The 21662-nt window shown below is 41.0% G+C and overlaps 3 protein-coding genes across 3 annotated transcripts; all 3 read right to left on the bottom strand.

Annotated features, from left to right (window-relative positions):
- Window positions 1–7439: 7439 nt before the first annotated feature.
- Window positions 7440–8437, bottom strand: LOC117865721 (putative germin-like protein 2-2). The gene is made up of 2 exons (XM_034749963.2): window positions 8223–8437; window positions 7440–8119 (listed from the first exon to the last, which is right to left on the bottom strand). Exons 1-2 carry the CDS (start codon window positions 8338–8340, stop codon window positions 7584–7586), a joined length of 654 nt encoding a protein of 217 aa, XP_034605854.1. The 5' UTR covers window positions 8341–8437; the 3' UTR covers window positions 7440–7583.
- A 1760-nt stretch (window positions 8438–10197) lies between these two features.
- Window positions 10198–10913, bottom strand: LOC117854970 (putative germin-like protein 2-1). Its single transcript, XM_034737242.2, is given in 3 exon segments — window positions 10198–10662; window positions 10664–10740; window positions 10886–10913. Coding segments are annotated over 3 exon segments (570 nt in total).
- A 2106-nt stretch (window positions 10914–13019) lies between these two features.
- On the bottom strand, window positions 13020–14038 carry LOC117865360 (putative germin-like protein 2-2). Its single transcript, XM_034749549.2, has 2 exons — window positions 13845–14038; window positions 13020–13716 (listed from the first exon to the last, which is right to left on the bottom strand). The coding sequence occupies exons 1-2, from the start codon at window positions 13960–13962 to the stop codon at window positions 13181–13183; spliced, it is 654 nt and encodes a 217-aa protein (XP_034605440.1). The 5' UTR covers window positions 13963–14038; the 3' UTR covers window positions 13020–13180.
- Between the last annotated feature and the right edge of the window lie 7624 nt (window positions 14039–21662).

Below are 21662 nucleotides of genomic sequence, written 5' to 3'. Positions count from 1 at the left end.
GTCAGATCATAAGTTTCTTCCCATCCAACCCTTTTATCTTGCTCTCCACCAACTCAAGTAAACTTCCCCACCTTTTCTGTAAGCCTTGCTGCAAAATGTCCGAGCTTAACTGCAAGTGTTATTGAAATAACCGTCTAAACACTAACTCCTGCATTGCATTCGTGTAGAGTTGCACCTCGCTGACGGCGTCTACGAGCTACACCCGGTGCCAGAAGACGGAGCTGTAGCTGAGCTGCCAGTTCCAGAAGCCGACGTCACCCCAGCTGAAGACCAGTTCTCCTCCCCTCCGCTCGAAGGCAAGCCCCGGAGCATGAACCCGTTTTCTCTAAACTTACACATGCCTTCCTTTGTTTGTATGTGCATTTACATTACAGGAGTTGTTTGAAACCTTAGATGCATGACGTAGTTCCTTTGATCTGAACACTAGTCGTTGGGCCGACTAGTGGCTATGCTTAAATAGGAAACGGTAAAAGTCGAGTGATTTCCTATCACTCGCGAGTTGTAGGAGTTGGTTGTTTCTCCTTCTGCTACCATCATAAGGACGATGGACGGGGCAGGGTTTGGTTAACTCTTTTGGTGGTCGGTTGAGCGCCCCGTCTGTCTATGGAATCTGTTAAGGCTCGACAGTGGTGGTGTTCGTGATCAAGTGTTTGAAAGTACTAATCTCATACCTAGTATGGGATGGGGAAGCCTAGTACCTGATTGAACTAGGGCGTGGCTTATACCCCTGCTGTCCCTGGAACGAGGTTCCCATGGTGCATCATGTGGGTGCAAGTGCGGTCACAGTACGGTAGAGGCCGGGACTGTGGAGCATTGCATGCCAAGGGAAGTTTGGACCTGACACGTGCCTGGGACTTGATGGGGACGGCCGACACAGGAAGCGACCCCTTGTGGTGCGTGGATGTCGTGAGATTAGGTTCGCCATGCATGGTTAAGAAACCTGAATTGATTCGTCTGCCTCTCACAGTTTGAGACTGCTTGATCGCTATGCTACACTGAGTAAAGATGGAACATGATGATGATATGAACTCGATGCTTGTTCTATGCTTTGTTGTTGGAAACTATGGTTGTTTAGCATAAGTCGCCAACATAGACTGGTTAATGAACTTAGAACTTGAGCTAAAACTTGAAAGCAAGGACCCACTGTAGTCGCTTTTGGCAAACAAAACCCCTCAGCCAAAGAGCCTTGCATGTCTAGAAGTGGTGGAGTAGTTTACCACCGGTCGGTTAAGTCTTGTTGAGCTTAGAAGCTCAGCCTTGTTTGTGGCTCTCTTTTCAGGTAAACTCACCGCTCCTGAGTTTGTTCCTGTTGGCACTTGGCTGCCCCAGCTCCCTCCGGGTTGGACGGTCGAGTGGGATCCCTCCTCGGATGGCAAGGAAAGGGATCACTGATGTCCTAATCGGCCTCATCAAGGACATCCGACCCCGGCGCTAGCTTCCGCTTGTTTTACCATCTGTTTGTTTCTTCAGAACTTGTTAAACTCTGATTTTCAACCAAGTGTGTAGCAACTTGTAAATCTACTGTTGGACCTGTTGTATTCTCTGGAAACCACTCACCTTCGTGTGAGTTTTGCTAACTCGGTCCTGTTAAGTGGTTAAATCGGACGAAATCCGACGGCACTTCGAGTTAACTTGATTATGGCACGAGTGTCATGTGTCAGGCAGCTTAACCATGCTTTGATCAAGTTAATCCGAGGTGGTTCCGCCACACAAGGTCTCAGTCTTCCCTTTGTTTGAGGACCGTACAATAGCCTTGTGCTCCTTCATATATGGAGCGACCAGGGATGATTGTTGCAGGGTTGTGAAGTGTGCTTGACGAAATGTGTCCTCATCGATGTCCATCCAAACTTTCCTCCCTAGTGTGCACTTTCCCTTTAGTCTCTCCTCATGCCATGATACAGGGACTACAATCAAACTCAAGTTGTCAATAAAGTCAACACAAAACTCAATGACCTCCTCTGTTCCATATCCCTTTGTGATGCTTCTTTCTGGACGAACACGATTATGAACATACTTCTTCATAACTGTCACAAACCTCTCAGAAGTGAACATATTGTGTAGAAATACAGGACCGAGAACAAAAATATCTTCAACAAGGTGGACTAGAAGGTGGGTCATGATATTAAAGAAGGAAGGTGGAAAGACAATCTCAAAGCTGACAAAGCATTGCACCAGGTCATTCTGCAGCTGTCAGATTTATAAACCTGGTAGTCCACCAGAGGGTTACCCAAGTGGTTGATTTGTAGGTGGAGGCGATTGCGAAACCAAAAACTTGAAGGTGATTGTGAGAACACAAGGGACACGAGGGTTTTAGACAGGTTCGGGCCTTCAGAGAGTAATACCCTATGTCCTATATGTTTGGTGGCTTGTATTGCTTGAGAATTATTATGCCCTCGGGAGGCTCCCTTGGCCGCCTTATATAGGCTGACGACCTTAGGCTACATGTCGGTCTGAATCTAGTCTACTTAGTAGTTACATGCAAGGTAATCTGAGTCGAACTACAACACGTGTTCCGCAATATCTGGGCTAATTTCAATCGCCCGGCCTCCTTGGTATGCACTCCAAGTAGCTCCATGTCCTTGGCTCGCATGCCCTGGTCGGGCAGGTCCACTTGTTAGGTCCGGCCAATATCCTGGTTGGTGCGGACCCATAGGTTACCCATATCCTTCAGCAGATTTAGTAGATTTTTTTGGATAGATTGCCTTTTGAGAAATCATGTTGAAGGATGCACATAGCTTCACCATTGCCATTCTCACATTCTCTAGTACAATTCCCCTCAGTGCAACAGGCAGCAATTGTATCATCAAGACGTGGCAGTCATGGGTCTTTTGATTTATGAATTTCTTCTCTTTAATATTGATTATTCCCTATATATTCGAGGAGTAGCCCGATGGGACCTTGATACTATTCAAGCACTCAAACATGCTTTCCTTCTCTTCCTTGCTGAGAGTGTAATTGGCAGGATGCAAGTCATGTTCATCATCTCTCTTTTCCAGATGTAGGCCATCTCGTTGTTTCATACGTTTCGGGTCCCAACGTGTTTCAATTGTATCCTTTACCTTTCCATATGTACCTAGGAAGCCAAGCATATTCAAGCAAAGATTTTTCGTCAGGTGCATCACATCGATTGCATTATGGACCTCAAGGACTTCCCAATAAGGTAACTCCCAAAATATAGAATTCTTCTTCCACATGGGTGCATGTCTGTCCTTGTTGTTCAGAACAGGTTGGCTACCAGAGCCCTTGCCAAAGACTACCATCACATCCTTTATCATAGAAAATACACGTTTACAATTACGGTGAACAGGCTTAGTACATTTTTCTTCCTCCCCTTCAAAATGCTTCCCTTCTTTCTTAACGGGTGCTTAGCAAGAAGAAATTGACGATGGCCCGTATACACAACCTTCCGACAGTGTTTCAAATACATGCTGCAAGTATCATCTAAACAATACGTGCAGACTCGATATCCCTTGTTTGTTTGTCCTAACAGATTATCAAGCGTGGGCCAATCGTTGATGGTTATGAACAATAATGCTTGTAGATTAAAATTCTCCTTTTTGTCCTCATCCCACACATGTACAAGTTCTTCCTTCCATAACATTAAAAGTTCATCAACCAATGTTCTTAGGTAAACATCAATGTCGCTAGGTGCTATGACCACTACTGAACTCACCGAATGGATTGAATACATCCGTACTTAAACTAAACCTTATGTTCCTTGCATCTTTTCAAACTCGGGAAATTCTCTGTCAACTGTTCTCCACTGGGACCCATCAACGGGGTGTCTGATCATTCAATCTTGCTTATGTTCTTCTTTGTGCCAATGTATCAACTTTGCATGTGCCTTGTTTCTAAACAAATGCTTCAAACATGGTAGTACATGGAAATACCACATTACCTTCGCAGGAACATTCTTCTTGTTGGCTTGACTCTCAACATCACCGGGGTCATCTCACCTGATCTTATAGCGCAGCGCTTTGCACATAGGACAAACCTCCAATTTCTCGTATTCCTCACCGCGATAGAGGATACAACCATTAGGACATGCATTTTTCTTTTGTACCTCCAAACCTAGAGGACAAACATCCTTTTTAGCTTCATACGTTGAGGATGGCAATTTGTTCCCCTCGGGAAGCATGTTCTTTATGATTTTTATTAACTCATCAAAACCCTTGTCAGAAACTCCATTTTTAGCTTCCATTACAGTATTTCTAGTGTGGTACCCAACTTTTTGTGCCCCTGTTTGCAATCCGGGTACAACAATTTCTTATGATCATCAGACATACGCTTGAACTTCTTTAACTCCTTCACGTTCTCGTAGTTTTCCTTTGCATCTCGCAACACCTGACCTAGATCATTGGTAGGACCTTCTTCTGCAACCATCTCTTCTTCAGCTTCGCCCATTGCAGCATCTGCAAAGGCACCTCCTTAAGTCCAGTCAGCGATGTAGTTACCATCTTCTTCTTCATCATCATCTTCCATCATAACTCCTCCTTCCCCGTGCTTGGTCCAAACAAAATAGTTAGGCATGAATCCCGAACTGTATATGTGGGCGTGAATAGTCTTTCTGGATGAGTAATCCTTCTCATTTTTGCAAATTCGGCATGCACAACAAATGAAACCAGACGACGGCTTGTTGGACTCTACCAGATCAAGAAAATCACCCAAGCCATTAATATACTCCATGGAGCGTTTATCCACGCAGTACGTCCATTGCCAATCTATCTACAAAGTATTACCGAACCAAAGATATTCTGAACATCCATAGAATTATACATGAAACCTAACAAACATGATATAAATTTCATTAAACACAAATGTTGCTGAAAGTTTAGATAGAAATACACAAATTTAAATTTCAGACCCAAACAACATGATACACTACGACAAACTCAAATATTGCTGAATGTTTAGATAGAAATATACAAATTTAAAGTTCAGACCCAAATGACATGATACACTATGACAAACTCAAATGTTGCTGAAAGTATAGATAGAAATACACAAATTTGAATTTCAGGTCCAAACAACATGATACACTAAACCCTAAGGCCAAAACAACATGATACACTAAGACAAACTCAAATGTTGCTGAAAGTTTAGACAGAAATACACAAATTTAAATTTCAAACCCGAACAACATGATACACTACGACAAACCATCCATTGAGTACTATCTAGGAGGACTTTAAGCATCCTTGGGTAGCGAAGATGAAGGTTTAGCTTACCCAACCTCATCCTGTGGTTTATTTGTGGCTCCAACGACGGTAGTACTCAGTGGACCTAAAACCCCCGGGATTGGCGGTGGAGCATAACACTGGTAGAGAAACGAGCATTGGTCCCGATTGGGAAACCTCATTGATCTCGGTTTCCCCAACCGGGACTAATCATTCGGGACTAAAGGTCCCGACCTTTAGTCCCGGGTCTTTCACCCAGGACTAAAGGCACATCATAGTCTCGGTTGGTAATACCAATCGGGACTAAAGAGTTTTGTGCCAAAAAAACATTCTAAATTCCCGGGAGCCCCCCCGAGATACACGCACGTCGTAAGTGACAAGTCACGCAAAATATGCGCATGCGCAGTGCGTGGGATTCGAACCCACGACCTCAAGCCTCGCGTGTAGCTTCCTTACCATCTCACCTACACAGCACATCTGACTGAGTAGGTGATGCAATCCTTTTGTAGTAACTCATGGGGGACCCTTTAGTCCAAGTTGGTGTTACCAATCAGGACTAACACCCTCGGAGGCTTTAGTTCAGGTTTGTAAATATAACTGGGACTCCAACCGGGACTAAAGGTATCTCTACGGACTACGAAATTTAGACCTGGGACTAAAGCCTCTTTAACCGGGTCCAAAAATAACCGAGATTTTTTTGAGGATGGAAGGCCGTTTTTCCACCTGTGTAACGACCACCAAAAGGAAGTTCCTGACCCGCGGCAACAGCATCTTCATGACATCTTTACAAATAACAAAGCATTGCTCTCTCCCACGTGCTCGAGGGCCAACTATGGTCTTCCCCTTGCCGCGAGAGGAACGACGATCGCCCCCACCATCGCCACTACTTCCATCAGCAGTAGCTATCTCTATGTACCACAATTTATTTAGCTTATATTTGCAAATGACTAAACTATGAACAAATTATATTTTCTTCCCCATAATTTTTTTAGCTCAAACAAAATATATAAATGAAAAATTTGTTCATGGTAGCTTATTCTAAAAATGACTAATTACATACCTCTATTTCATCTTATTATCTCTATGTACCACAATTAATCTCGCTCATATTTGCAAATGACTAAATATGAACAAATTATATTTTTTTCCCACAATTTATTTAGCTCATATTTTTAAAGGACTAAACTATAAAATTATTCCTGTAACCTCATATCAATTTCTTTGACTAATACAAAACATAGCATCCAAAAAATTGTAGCTTATTCTAAAAATCACAAATATTAGCTCTAAATAACACATGCATATAAATGAAAATTTTCTCCATTGTACCTTATTCTAAAAATCACAAATTACCCTAGCTCTAAAGCATAAAACTTAGTATAGTAACCATGTATCAAGGGAGGATGAAGATTCTAACCTTTAGAACACTTGAGTGAGTGAAATCCCATAAAATGGTCAAAAATCCATTAGCACATCCCCTATTTCACCATGAATGGATGAAGCCTAAGCTGGAGGAATGGCTCCGCAGGAGGAAGACGACGCCTGACTTATAGGAGGGAAGTTAGTACCGATTGGGGGCTCCAACCGGTACTAAAGGTCACCCATTAGTACCGGGTGGAGCCTCCACTCGGTACTGAAGGCCCTTAGGCATATTAGTACCGGGTAGCCTTTAGTACCAGGTGGAGGCTCCACCCTGTACTAATGGGTGACCTATAGTACCAGTTGGAGCCCCCAACCGGTAATAAAAAGAGTCAAGGGGGCTCCTGGGGAACTAGCTGTTAGACCTGGTACTAATGCTCACATTAGTACCAGGTCAAAAACTAACCGGTACTAAGCCTCGGGATGAATGTCGAGTTTTCCAGTAGTGTGTATTGCACCTCGATCACTAATTAGATGTTGGCCTGGTTTGGTGAAGCTTGTGGGTTCACACCAATCTGACCAAAAGTTGTGTTGTTCCTATGCAGTGCGAAGAAGAGGTTATAGATATGGTTGGCACCACTCTACAATTAATGTACCACCATGATAAATAAATCCATATGGGGAGTTCCTTAGTTGTGTAGAACAAGTAGTCAAACGAAAATAGCAGGAGGAGCATGAGGCTGCTGGTGGTTAAATTATGATTCTTGTTTGTCTTATGAAATCATGTGACTCGATTTGTGTGAAAAGTTGTTTAAATTTTGCTGAACAACTTAGGAGGAAGTAAATTGCATTAGTATGAGCGAGGGTGGCACAATTCATCTTTAACGACGTATAGCATCAAACTTTCACTTAAAAGGTGCACAAAAGATTGATTTATCTTTTCCAAATACATAAATGATTCCAACAAACATATTGATTTAGAAGAACAAAAGAAGCAACAAAAATTGAAGAATCATCAATCCAAGAATTAACATAGTTGAAGAATCTCTAGAACTGGGTTTGGATGAGGTCAATTGTCTTCTTGTCCACTTGGAAAGCCTTGGCAAGGATATCGTCCGAGATAGATGGCTTTGACCCAAATACAGTGTTGGCCACAGTAATCACCCCTGGGTTTTGGCTGCTTAACGCGGCAAGGGCAACGGCACTGTTTGTTCCATAATTGAATTGGAAATGGATCAAGCCCTCAGGGAACACAAACACATCCCCTTTGTTAAGAATCTTTGTGAACAACTTGTTGTCTGGGTTTGATGTGACAAAACCAACGTAGAGGGAGCCCTCGAGCACTGTCAGGATCTCTGTGGCCCGTGGATGTGTGTGAGGTGGGTTAAGACCATACGGTGCATAATCAATGCGAGCGAGAGAGATGCCCATGGTGTTCAGCCCAGCAATCTGAGCAACATTGACTGGTGTGACGGCAGAGCCTTGCTTGTTGGTTGTGTTGCCAGCCATGTTAAGACCCGAGAAGTAGAAATCGTCGGGTACAACATCCTTTGCATCCTTGCAAGGGAACCCATTCACACGCACTGCAGTCACAGGACCATAAGTTAGACAACTATACATATAAAAATGGTGCATAGTTACTTGGACATAACTGACTTATGTAAAAGTAAAATTAGTTAGCTAGACCTTTAGCCATCTTATCAACCACGCAAAAGTCCTGGAGAAGGCTTGGATCAGAGGCTATGGCATGAAAGGAGGACAAAGCCAATAGGGCTGCGGCTAGCAGGAATGCATGAATTGCCATATCAACGCTCCACGCTTTGAGATGTGGGAGTACTGGTTGATGAGGTAGCTGCTGAGGGTTGCTTTGGTGCTTGTGAATTGTGATAACAAAGTGTAAAGGGAGATTGGTATTTATAAAGAGAGATGGCCAAGGCCGGCCAACATAGCTGTGTTGCATGCAGGTGTGGCGCGTCTGGTTAGGCAGGAAAAAGTCTCCCTGGAACGCGTCATTCCGTGTTCCATTTGGGTTGCAGCAGCCTGCAGATATTCTTGAACAAGTCGCTTTACGCATCAACAACGACATAGGATTGAGAATGTGTTTGACTATTTAATCCACGCATTTGAGTAATAAGCCATTTGTCGATCGAGTGATTCTCGTCAGGTGATTTACTAGTGGTGATAAGAAGTTATTCAATGGACTACCAACCATTCTGTAAGCACTAGTCATTGAGTTTAAAACTTTGCCTGTGTTGGGAGTTGTTTTCCGCATCATGAGAGAATGAGAAAGAATACAAATTACACATGTGTTTGACAGAGATGTGATGACAGCTCCTTTTGAATTTGTAGCCCTCTGCAGGCAGGAATACTAAGAATACGCTTTGGCTTATTATTTCCGATTCTCATATCCAAGAAGATAGTGAAGACCACTTCAACCAATTTTAGTTTGGGGGGAACGTCCCTGCCTCTATGTACCAAGGTCTTAGCGTGACCCTAAGTCCCAAACCACTGTATTTCTAAAAGGCCAAACGGTAAAATTCACAATACATTTGGATTGTTCTTAATTGATCGCACTGGAGACTGTATATGTTCCACGTGCTTCTTTTCCCTTTTTGGGTAGGAAGAGTTCCCAAGATAAACATGGATAAAGTTGGTATTTACTACCTCCGTTCTAAATTACTATTAATTTGTCCTAAGTCAAACTTATCTAACTTTTACCAAGTTTATTAAAAGATATAATAACATTTACAATACCAATTTAGTTTCATTTAATCCACCATATAATATATTCTGATAGTGAATTTATTTAGTCTGATAGATATTATAATATTTTCTATAAGTTTGGTCAAAGTTAGACAAATTTGACTTAGGATAATACTAAAGTGAATAGTAATTTGGAACGGATGAAGTATTTATGTCCTTTATTATAATATGATGCATAATTAAAAATAGAAATAGTATAAGAGAGTGAAATGCATTGCTTGTGTCATGCCCGCATGCAAATGAGTTGAGCAGCGGTTACATAGGAACAAGTGTGCTACCAAATAACAGTACGCGCGAACGAAGATTAATTAATGTCGCTCCATCCATCTTCCTTGCAATATTACGACATCCACAAAGAATTATAATTAGACTGTAATGTGAAATTCTTTTCTCTTTTGCCGAACATCAAGTTTCTTTTTCGAGTTTTGATTGCAACACTATACTCAATGAATAAAAAACAAGTGTTATAAGTCAGAAACCTATTTCGTTTCCGTTGGTTTTAGGTAAAATGTATAAGACCGGAATTTTTACGTCACATTGAGTACAAAGATTGGCTATAAAAAACCATGTCAGTGCAATGGGCAAGGATATATAGGTTCATGAGTAGAAATTTTTAGTTTTGAAGTTCCATCGAGGAGGAATTAAATTTCTTTAATAGTTATTTACGTAATAACATGTGAATGACCAAAGACCACATTAACATAAGAAAGACAAAAATACCAGGAATTTCACTGAATTAACATGAAAGGCATACATATACAATTTCTTTTAAAAACACAGACAGCAAATTGTAAGGATCCAACTTGTATGGGAATGAACATTAATGATGAGCCAAAGAATAAGAAAATCCTAGAATAAGCTAATACCCAGACAATTAACGAACATGTTCACATTTTCCCTAGAGTTGTGCCTGGATGCGGTCGACAGTCATCTTGTCCAGTTGAAAAGCCTTGGCAAGGATATCATCAGGGATGGATGGCTTTGACCCGAATACAGCATTGGCCACAGTTATCACCCCAGGGTTTTGACTGCTCAATGCTGCAGGTGCCACTGCATTTTTTGTTCCATAGTTGAACTGGAAATGGATTAACCCTTGAGGGAACACAAATACATCTCCTTTGTTAATAACCTTTGTGAACAGTTTGTTGTTCGGGTTCGATGTCACGAAGCCAACGTAGAGTGAGCCCTCAAGCACGGTCAAGATCTCAGTACCACGTGGATGAGTGTGAGGGGGGTTGAGACCATAGGGTGCATAATCGACACGAGGGAGAGAGATGCCCATCGTGTTCAACCCTGCAATCTGAGCAACATTGACTGGTGTGACGGCGGAGCCCTACTGGTTGGTTGTGTTGCCGGCCAAGTGAAATTCCCGAGAGGAAGAAATCTTCAGCCACAACCCTTTGCACATTGTCCCAGGTGATGGATGTCAAATAGCTTAGCACTTAACTTAATTACTCAAATCAGTGATCAATGACAGCACATCTAGTGGGTATAACACCTTATCTAGGTTAATCAACATTGTCTTAAGTCTAAACAAGAGAAACCTAGAGGTAGAGAGAGATAGCACATAGATTAGAGAGAACAACCATTGGTCTTAGTAGAAGAGCTGGCCATGGGCTATGACGGCGGTGTCGGCGATGAGTGTGGGTGGCGGCGGCGCGGCACAGGTGGCGGCGGAACTTCCCACCGCTTACAGCGCTAGTAGATCAGGTTCTCGAGTCTGTTAGGTGGATGAGTGGGCACGGAAAACTTCAGCGTCTGTGCCCCCGGCGCCCACCTCTCTCTTTATAGCGCTGCGCGACGAGAGCCCACAACCATGAGTTGGTTGTGTGCCCCTGATCAGGACACAAGATAGGGTCCGATTCGGTCGTTGGACCGAGTCGGTGGAGATCAAACTCTAACACCATGTGCTGCAGAAATTTTGATGGTTATGGAGATATCCCTCTGTGTTGGTTTTCTAATATCAAATTCCACCAAAAATCTCCTCCCTCGCTCTCTCAGGTTCTCTTGAAAGGGATACCTTTTTTATTTCCACAAGGATCGATTCATTCTCAATTTACCAATGAGTAGAATGTGGTTGGTTTGTCGTTTCACTATGTTACCTTCTTGTGTTGGTTTTCTAATATCAAATTCCAAGAAAAATCTCCTCTCTCTCTCTATCTCTCTCAGGTTCTCTTGAAAGGGAGACCTTTTGTATGTCCACAAGGATCGATTCATTCTCAATTCACTAATGAGGAGAATGAGGTTGGTTTGTCCTTTCACTATGTTGCCTTCTTGTGTTGGTTTTCTAATATCAAATTCCAAGAAAAATCTCCTCTCTCTCTCAGGTTCTCTTGAAAGGGAGACCTTTTGTACGTCCACAAGGATCGATTCATTCTCAATTCACCAATGAGGAGAATGAGGTTGGTTTGTCCTTTCACTATGTTACCTTGTGTTGGTTTTCTAATATCAAATTTCAAGAAAAATCTCCTCTCTCTCTCTATCTCTCTCAGGTTCTCTTGAAAGGGAGACCTTTTGTATGTCCACAAGGATCGATTCATTCTCAATTCACCAATAAGGAGAATGAGGTTGGTTTGTCCTTTCACCGTGTTACCTTCTTTTGTATTGTATGTTATTCAAATTCATTTATCCTTCTTGAATTATTTCAACCAAATTGATCCGCTCATTTGTGCTTGCTTGCTGAATAATACCTACATCATAATTTACAAAAACATTAGAGGAAGGGTTGCTTCAACCTCTTACTCAACGCGTGACTGAACGAGGCTGTCCCTTTATGTTGATGATGTGGCTCTTATTATCTGGCCAGTGGAAGAACTGCACCTCACTAATTAGATGTTGCCCAGGTTTGGTGAAGCTTGTGAGTTGCACAACAATCTGACCAAAAGTGCTGTTGTTCCTAATCAGTGTCAGGAAGAGAGGTCATAGATATTGTGGGCACCACTCAATAATTAATGTACCACCATGATAAAAAAAGTACAAAAAGTAGAAAAGACAGTGGGACGACAATAGAAGGAGGAGCATGATGCTGGTAGCGCTGGTGGTTACATAAATTATTATTCTTTGTTTGTCTTATGAAATCATCTGAGTTGCGTGAAAAGTTGTTTAGTTTTGGAAAAAATCCAAATTACTCCCTTCAAGTACAGTGAAAGTTCAGATAATCTCTTAGACTATGTTTTGGTTCAATTTTCCCCCTAAACTATGCTATTTCATTCAACTTACCTCATAATGCAATTTGTTCTTTTTGTTTCTCCGTAGACAAGTTGAATTTTAATTTAAAACTTTGTCGGGTGGTAGTGGGCATCATAATATATATTAAAAATATTTTATGAATTTTTGTTATTATTTTTTATATAATTTTGTATCTCAAAGATAAATTTTATTACTAAATAACCTACCCTATGAAAATAATGATAATAAATTTATCATATATATTTCTAACATACCTTATGATGTCTGCTATCATCTTGCAAAATTAGAACTAACAACTCCACTTATGCATGGAGGAAAAAAAAAGACAAATTGTGTTAAAGGGGTAAATTGAACCAAATGGTATAGTTTAGGTGGTAAAGTGAACCAAAAAATACTTTAGGTGTTATCCAAACTTTGCTTATACTTTAGGGGGAGTAATTTTAACTTTTTTCTTTAGTTTATTGTTGAACAACCAAGGAGGGAGGGTGGCACAATTTATGCCTAAGTATACGTATAGCATCATACTTTCACTTAAAAATGCAAAAAAGATTGATATATCTTTCTTTTCCAAATACATAAATGATTCCAACAAAAATATTGATTTAAAAGAACACAAGGCTTTTATAATAAACAATAAAGAATCATCAATCCATATAAAGCTAATTAACAGACTTTGTATGCTTTCATGTTATCTAGAACTGGGCTTGCATGCGGTCGACAGTCATCTTGTCCACTTGAAAAGCCTTGGCAAGGATATCGACACGGATGGATGGCTTTGACCCGAATACAGCATTGGCCACAGTTATCACCCCAGGGTTTTGACTGCTCAATGCTGCAAGTGCCACTGCATTTTTTGTTCCATAGTTGAACTGGAAATGGATTAACCCTTGAGGGAACACAAATACATCTCCTTTGTTAATGACCTTTGTGAACAGTTTGTTGTCCGGGTTCGATGTCACGAAGCCAACGTAGAGTGAGCCCTCAAGCACGGTCAAGATCTCAGTACCTCGTGGATGAGTGTGAGGGGGGTTGAGACCATAGGGTGCATAATCGATACGAGCGAGAGAGATGCCCATCGTGTTCAACCCTGCAATCTGAGCAACATTGACTGGTGTGACGGCGGAGCCCTGCTTGTTGGTTGTGTTGCCGGCCATGTGAAGTCCCGAGAAGAAGAAATCTTCAGCCACTACATCATTTGCATCCTTGCATGGGAGCCCATTGACACGCACTGAATGAACAAAACTATCAGTTATTTAGACACATTATTCTACAGTGGTTAACAGCTACAAAATTTGCTAAATAATGTAAATAGGAAACTTGTAAATAAAGATATAATATAGTTAATGGGATGGCTACCTTTGGACATCTTGTCGACTACACAGAAGTCCTGGAGAAGGCTAGGATCGGAGGCAGTGGCATGAAAGCAAGTCACGGCCAAAAGAGCTGCTGCAAGGAGGAAGACGCGAACTGCCATACTTGTGTTGTTCTATCCTTGACTGAGATTAAGGGGAAAGGTTTTAGCTGAGAAGTATTGGTTTATATGGCTAATTGCTTTGGAGCTTGTGATACAAAGCGTGTAGGGGGAGATTGGTATTTATAGGGAAGATAACCAAAGCCGGCAACACTTTGCTGTGTTGCATGCATGTGAGGTGACGACGTTTGCTTCGGCAGGAACAAGTCTTCCGGGAATCCGTCATGCCGTGTTTTTCATTTGGTCAGGTGAATTATATTGGCAGCCTGCTGGTATATATGTTGAACACGTCGCTTTGCGCGTCAACAACGAATGGATAAGTATGAATTCAAAGCCGCCATACATTGACTAAGTGATTTATAGTCTTTAAAAGTTAGACGATGAGTTTTGTTCTCGTTTCACGGAAACTAGAGAAACAATGGATCCAATTGAACCAGCTAGATGCAGTTAGTTCTTGATACATATAATATTATTTACTTTGGATATCAGGAAGTCACACTTTCCTGTTCACGTTTGCAATGTCAAGATAATATAATTCTCTTGATAAAATAATGAGACAATAAGAATATTTAAATTGTCTTATACTTCAGCCGGCTAGCAAGAACAATAAAGAAATCCTAAGAATCATCACGCGGATTAAAGAAATTGTGGTCTCATCACGAAATGGCATACAGATTATTTCAACTAGGCCTTTATTTAAGTATTTTAAGTTGCTATCACCATAGCTGGATCTGTTGTATCTGTCAGAGGAAAGCAAATTAAGCACATGTACATGTACGTGTCTGAGGATATTATAGGTCGTTTTAGTTTTTCTAAATGCATAAATGTTTATATGCACCTAAGTACAGTCTAGATACATACAAACATCTATAAACCTAGAAAAACCAAAATGACCTACAATTTAAAATGAAGGGAGTACACACTATAAAACAGCTTCATATGTAGAGACACTATTTTTGTCTTGTAGGGACATTTTATGATGTCTTTATAGAGTCGTAGAATCATTTTTCAATTTGTCATAGAGGTGCCACTACAAACAGTATCTCTTTGAGTTGCCACTACAAACAGTATCTCTTTGAATGAAGAGATATTTTTGTAAGTGTTCCTATATTTTCTAAGGCAACTTGTATTTTGTCTCTATCCTCTACATGAACTAAAAATATATTGAAAAAATATGGTAATTTTGGAGTGATGTGTATTCAAACTCAAGATCTCATATTACATTGCATAATACTTCACCTACTAGCCAACTCAACCTCACACTAATTGTTGCATATCTACTTAGTATAATTCTTATGAGTATGCCTCAATAGTCTAAATGGTGTCTCAAGATATTACAACGAATATCTCAAACTATGTCTTTACGAGGCTAAGGTCAATTTTTTAAATGTCTGAATTATGTCCCTAGTAATCCATATTGGCATTTTACAAAATTACTTAAGAAAATATCCCTATGGTTGAAAATGCCTCAAGTAGTGTCTCAATACATACGGCACTTTCTAAAGTGTCATAAAAAATATCTTTATAATATGCTAAGACGTGTTCATAAGGGCAAATCATAAAATGTCTATACAAAAGTGTCTCTACTTGAAGTTTATGTTGTAGTGACATATTTTACTAACATGTTATCTGCATATATATACTATAGATATCATGAAACAGTTGCAACTGTTGGTTAATAGCTATAGGTAGGTAGTACTGAAACTATCGAGCATCATTGAGGAACATAAAGAGCATTAAAATAAATATTTCTATTTTTGAAAGCATGCAAAGTGGGCTTCAAATCGATATGGTAAATAAAAGAGTATGTTTTTTAATTAGTTATACTATCTGTATAAATAAGAGAAACCCAGAGGTGAGAAAGCATTGATGGCATTGATGACCTAGAGATTGACATGCCTAAGCTTGATCTCACAAAATACCTGGTTTTTTCTGTTATTGAAACATCTCATTCCAAACTTTTTCTATCCAATTTATAAACTTCATTAGATTTTATTATTTAATCAAGAGTTGCATCTAAATTTTTTTTCTTATGTACAAGAGGTTTAACAATTAGTATAATTTGAGAGATCTGGAACGCATGCGCTATGAATCCATAGAGGAATCAAGTTGGTATTTTATAAGTATGTAAGGGAGTGGAAGGCTTTGCATGTAGATTAACTTTTATCTGGCCGGTGTGCGCGTTCCACTCGTTCTTGAAGAAGACATGGCCGAGCAGCAGACTGTATCAAAATGGTTGACAATAATTAGCTGGCCAGCATGAATACTGACAGCTCCTATAGAAGATTATGACAAAATGAACAATTTCTCCAACGAACTGATCAGTGCAATTTGAGGTTAACAGTTAGGTTTTTCCTGGTGTCAGCGTCCATAATTCCATCCGGCGAGCGTACACAGATGCATGGTTCCAATGCGAAAAAACGATTCACTGAACATCTTGGGGATTTAATTAACAATCCAGTGGCCAACATTTTCAAAGTGGATTGGTTGTAGCCATCACAGTGCAGGCTAGCTGCCTGGCCTAATACACGATTTAGTTTAGACTGGTTCTTAATTCGTTGTCATCGAAGAAGGCTGCCGTTCATTCTTTCATATGTTCCCATCGATATACCTCAAACGAACGGTAACAAGCTCTTCCCCTCTTATATCTTGTCTCCTCCGAACTAGATTGTAGTCACATTTAGAAGCAGAAAGAAATTTCTACACAGATAGAACAACAAAGCAACACCACTGTCATGAACAATGGCCAGCTCATGTGCGTGACATTATAGCAAAGGTATCCTTTCAAATTTCAATAATGCAATCAGCAAGTGGTCCGTAATAACTCAATTACGCTTGTATCTCACTACCAGAGAGTTTTGCTTGTACACAAAATCATTTTAGTGGCGTCCCCTCTTAGTTTAGTTAGAAAGGAAGGCACAACAGAAGAACCTGCGATAAAATGCAGTGCGAAAAAAACGCCACAGTTGCAAAAGGGATCGGACGAGGACCACCCAAACCATGCATATCATTGGTGCCCAAATTTGTTGATGTTAATTTTGTTGAAGAAAGGATATCTTCATGCACCAACCACACTACTTCAATTTGTAGGAGCACCTCATTTGTTTTTCTAGGGCGGTGAAAAGGTCACCCGCACCTACAAAATGAGGGAGTTACTGTAGCATTTATTGGCCTGCTCCTGAGAAGCATTTGCAGGAGCTGGCTACGGGGCAACCCACCCTTGGACATGGGGGTTATTTCCAGGAGCGGGTGCCCCTAGAAAATGACTATTTACAGGGGCAGGTCACCCCATCACCTGCCCCTAGAAATGGCCCAAGAATAAATTCATAACTTTTTCATATGATCTCGAAATAAGATAAACTTTATATCCAAATTGTATAACTTGATGAGACCTAAAAGTTTTTAGTTGAAATTTTTTTCAGTTGAGACTATTTAATACTTCAAAATGTCATTATAAGTTCCCTAATTTTGAAACCTTGAATTTTAAATTTTTTCAAATGACCTTAGATGTAAACAATCTCTATATCAAAGTGGTAGTACTTAATGAGATCTAAAATTTTTTAGTTGACAAGTTTTTCATTTGAGATCATTTAGTCAGAAACATACAAGTTTTTTATTTGATATATTTGATATTAAGGATCGGAAGGATTAAGTTTAAATGTTGTATTTTTTAATACAAACTTTTGCATACGATATCGGATGAATACAAACTTTATATCAAAATTGTACGGTTATATTAGATCTAAAACTTTGTAGTTGCCGACTTTTACATTTGAGATCATTTAATAATTCAAAAGGTCATTCTAAGCTCTCTAATTTTGAAATCTTGAATTTTAAGATTTTTCAAACGATCTCGGATGTAAAAAAGCTCTCTATCAAAGTGGTAGTTCTTAACAAGATCTAAAATTTTATAGTTGATGAGTTTTTCATTTTAGATCATTTAGTGGTCACAAACATACAAATTTTTCATTTGATGTTTAGGATTAGAAAGGATTAAGTTTAAATGCTGTATTTTTTGAATACAAACTTTTGCATACGATCTCGGATGAATACAAGTTTTATATCAAAATTGTAAAGGTCGATGAGATTTTAAACTTTGTAGTTGATAGCATTTTCATTAGAGATCGTTTAATAGTGCAAAAGGTTATTCTAAGCTCTATAATTTTGAAATCTTGAATTTTAAAATTTTTCAAATCACCTTGGATAAAACGCTTGTCCCTAGGATCTAGGATCACCTGTAGATACAAATCGCCAAGCATGAAAGGACTCGATCAAAGTATTATCATGAGAAGATGTGAACCATGCCCAACACTTTCCCTCTCACACGTTGTCGCTACACGAGGATACTGAAAAAGCATCATCAAGATATGAATGATAACAAATAGATCTTAGACAAGAGGTTCAGCGATTACAAATTAAGATCTCTATACAACACCAAGGACAAATAGAGACTTTACCCCATGATCTTAAACATGTCAACATAATTCTAGGTAAAGGACGCCATGTAGATCAACTGGACCAAAGACGACGATGAATGGGGGCAGGAAAGCCCCAGGCTGATCGGCCTGGGCACCTCCAAACCGATCGGCTTGGGAGGTTTCTCCCTCCTCTGGTGCTCTGCTTTGCATGGCTTGCTGTAGATCCGATCTTCTCTCCATTTTTCCTTCTTGTGGTGGCGGTGGATGGTGGTTTCGAGGTGTTATCTCTCTTCTCTAACTCTCGTCTTCTTCATATCTATGAGGGGGTATTTATAGTCTCCAATAGGCGGCGGCTCTAGGTCAATGGACGATGGAAAAGCCCTAGAGATGTCGTGGACGTCACGCTGAAAAAACAAGAGGTCGACCGAGCCGAAGAATGGGTCAGGCTGATCGGCCTGTCGGTGTTTAAACCCGGCATCCTACCGAGGGGGTGCCCAAGGTAGTATTTTGGTTAGTGGAACTTGTCGAGATCAGGAACTCGAAGGTAAACGCAGACACACGATTTAGACATGTTCGGCCGCTAGATTGCGTAATACCCTACGTCCTATGTATTTGTTGGATTGAATTGCTTTGGACTGCCTCACCTTATATTTCCGGAGGCAGGGTTACAGGTCGGTTGGCTACAAGAATACTAGTCAGATGCGACTAGAGGAATTCTACTCTTATTACTACGAATACTTTTCTAATCTTTGACTAGTTCCTATCTTTCCGTGTAGACTATGTCATCTTGCACTATAGTCTCCATGTCAAATGCGTCTCGGTGTCCAACCCCATATTTAGGACTATCCAAACCTTTTGGTAGGCCCATAGATGTATGTACGAGAAGCTCCCGAGTAGTTTTTAGTCAAATACAGCAGTTCCGAGTACTTTTATAGACTTCATCGACTAGTTTTGGTGCTCTTTGAGTACTTCATCTGGTCGAATCTTCAAAGGTACCCAAAGACTACCATGCGGCTAGAATATGCTCAAGCCTCATTTAACTGTAGTCTTGTATCTTTCAACCTTGACTTTCATATGGAAGTGCGATCAAAGTCACAATCGATATGGAGTAGCCCCCGAGCCTTAGGTTGAATCAAAGAATTAGGATGAGGGTAAATCTATAATTTGCATCACTGTACCCTTAAAACCCGAAGAAATTTTTTTTTGTTAATGGACATGTGGCACACAGCCCTCAAGCTTTTAGCTGACTAGTTTGGTGGGTAAAAGAGGCAACATTTTGTCAACGTGACTATCTGTTGAAGGAAATCTTATCTCCTCCCAAAAATGAAGGTAGCTGCCAATCAGGTTTCCTGATTTGTGGGGATCTTGTGATTCGAAATCTCTTCATTTGTGTCGTTGTTATGGCACCATTGTGATAAATAACGGAGGAAGTTATCCCTTCTGTTTTACCTTTGCCAGTTCCAATTTCCACACTGTAGCCCTAGCGCCGTCGCCATTGTTCGATCTTCGAACACTTGCGCCACTGTCTCTCCTCCAAGATGCCCCCAAGCGTATTCGACTAAAAACGCTCGTGACATGCAAGATGGGAAGGAAGGTTTTTGCATCCACAGAGGGTGAGGGCGAGAAGAAGAAAAGGTCTGACAAGAAGAAAGAGCCGCAGTTGCCAGTGTCCAAGTACGAGAAGACCGATTAGACTGCGCTGCCAAATCCCGTTTGTGCATGAAAACGGTCAATTCTGAAGGAGGAGGATATCGAGGCACTCGTAGCCACCAATTTACTAGAAGGTCAGGAATTGCATTTCCCCGTCTGATTCGGAATAAATAGTCCTACCCTGGTAAGATGGTAATTTTTGCCTACTTCATCAAGCGAGGCCTTGCATTGCCCTCTTCGGATTTCTTTCGGGGTTTACTGTATTAATATAAATTGGAGCTGGTGCATTTGAACCCCAATGGGATCCTCCATATTACAATCTTTGCTAATTTGTGCAAAGCCTTTCTGGGGATCAGGCCTCACTTTCAGTTGTTCCAGAAATTTTTCCATGTGAAGCCTCAACCTTCAAAAGATCATACCCTTGTAGTTGGAGGTGCAGGGATCCAGATGCGGGAGACAATGAGTAGCCAGTATCTAGATTACGAGTTGATAGACTCTAATGCCATGTGGAAGGAGAAGTAGTGCTACATTAGCAACCATGATCTGAAACTACCCAAACTGACAGGGCATCGCCCGTCATGGAACAACCGCTGGCTAGATGAGCCAAAGCATGGCAATTGCCTAAGTACCCGAGATGGTGAAGTGAATAGCAGAGCTGAAGGAATAAGGTCTGACCGGTCTTGGTGTTGCATTCAGCTTTATGAAGCGACAGATTAAGCCTCTGTAGCAGCGCTGTCATTTAGGCTATGAGTACATCGGCCTTAATGATCCTTCTAAATTCTCTCCTAATGAAATCAGCACGGATGAAATCATGGCTAGGCTCAAGCGAATGTTAAATAACGTGAGTGGGATCCCAACTATTGTGCGGGAATTTAGCACCTCACACCCATCAAAGCCTGTAAGTACATGTGGCCTTAGCCCCTGAGTACTTATTTTGAATGTACTTGTCAATTAACTTGTCTCATTTTGTAGGAAGATGTTGCTTTGTACTTCTCTGCTCCTCCTCCCCTTGGATCCAAAAAATTCTATGAAGCCGCTCCTCGTGTGTTTACACAGGAAGGCATGATAGGTGATGACCAAGAGGAAGAATTAGTCGAGTCCTCCAGTGGCACTAGTTCTGATGCTGTGGAGAAATATGAAGTCGAGGCCCGACCATCTGCGAAGGCTTGGTCTTCCTTTGTAGCGAAGAAATGCTTGGCTATAGATGAGCTCGAAGCCACGATCCCTCCGCCTCCAAAGAAGAAATGGATCATTCCTGCAAAACGGGATGTGAAGAAATCCATTGCTACAGATAATGTGGCCCCCGAGGTAATTACCTATGAGAAAGGACATGGTTCTGAGTATCATATACTTCCAAAAGGTGTCTCCAATGTCACTAGCGTGTCTAACTAAGATCATTCAGGTGGTTTGCAGGTACTCGACAAGGCGACCAAAGCGGAGAAGGCAGCTGCTATGGCCACTCAAAACAAGTCACCGATCACCGATGGGTTGATCAAAATTGAGGATGATCCAGAGCCTCAGGATGTCGTTCAGGTTGATCCCTAGGTGGTGAACCCTACTGGCACAGACGCAACTCAAGGAGCGGAGGCGAAGCTCAAGGCTGGCCAAGATCCCATTGCAGATGTGCAGGCCGGG

The sequence above is a fragment of the Setaria viridis genome, chromosome 1 (genome assembly GCF_005286985.2).
Source record: "Setaria viridis chromosome 1, Setaria_viridis_v4.0, whole genome shotgun sequence".
In the NCBI taxonomy this organism is placed as follows: domain Eukaryota; kingdom Viridiplantae; phylum Streptophyta; class Magnoliopsida; order Poales; family Poaceae; genus Setaria; species Setaria viridis.
Note: the sequence above shows the minus strand (reverse complement) of the source record. Positions and strands in the feature narration are given on the sequence as shown.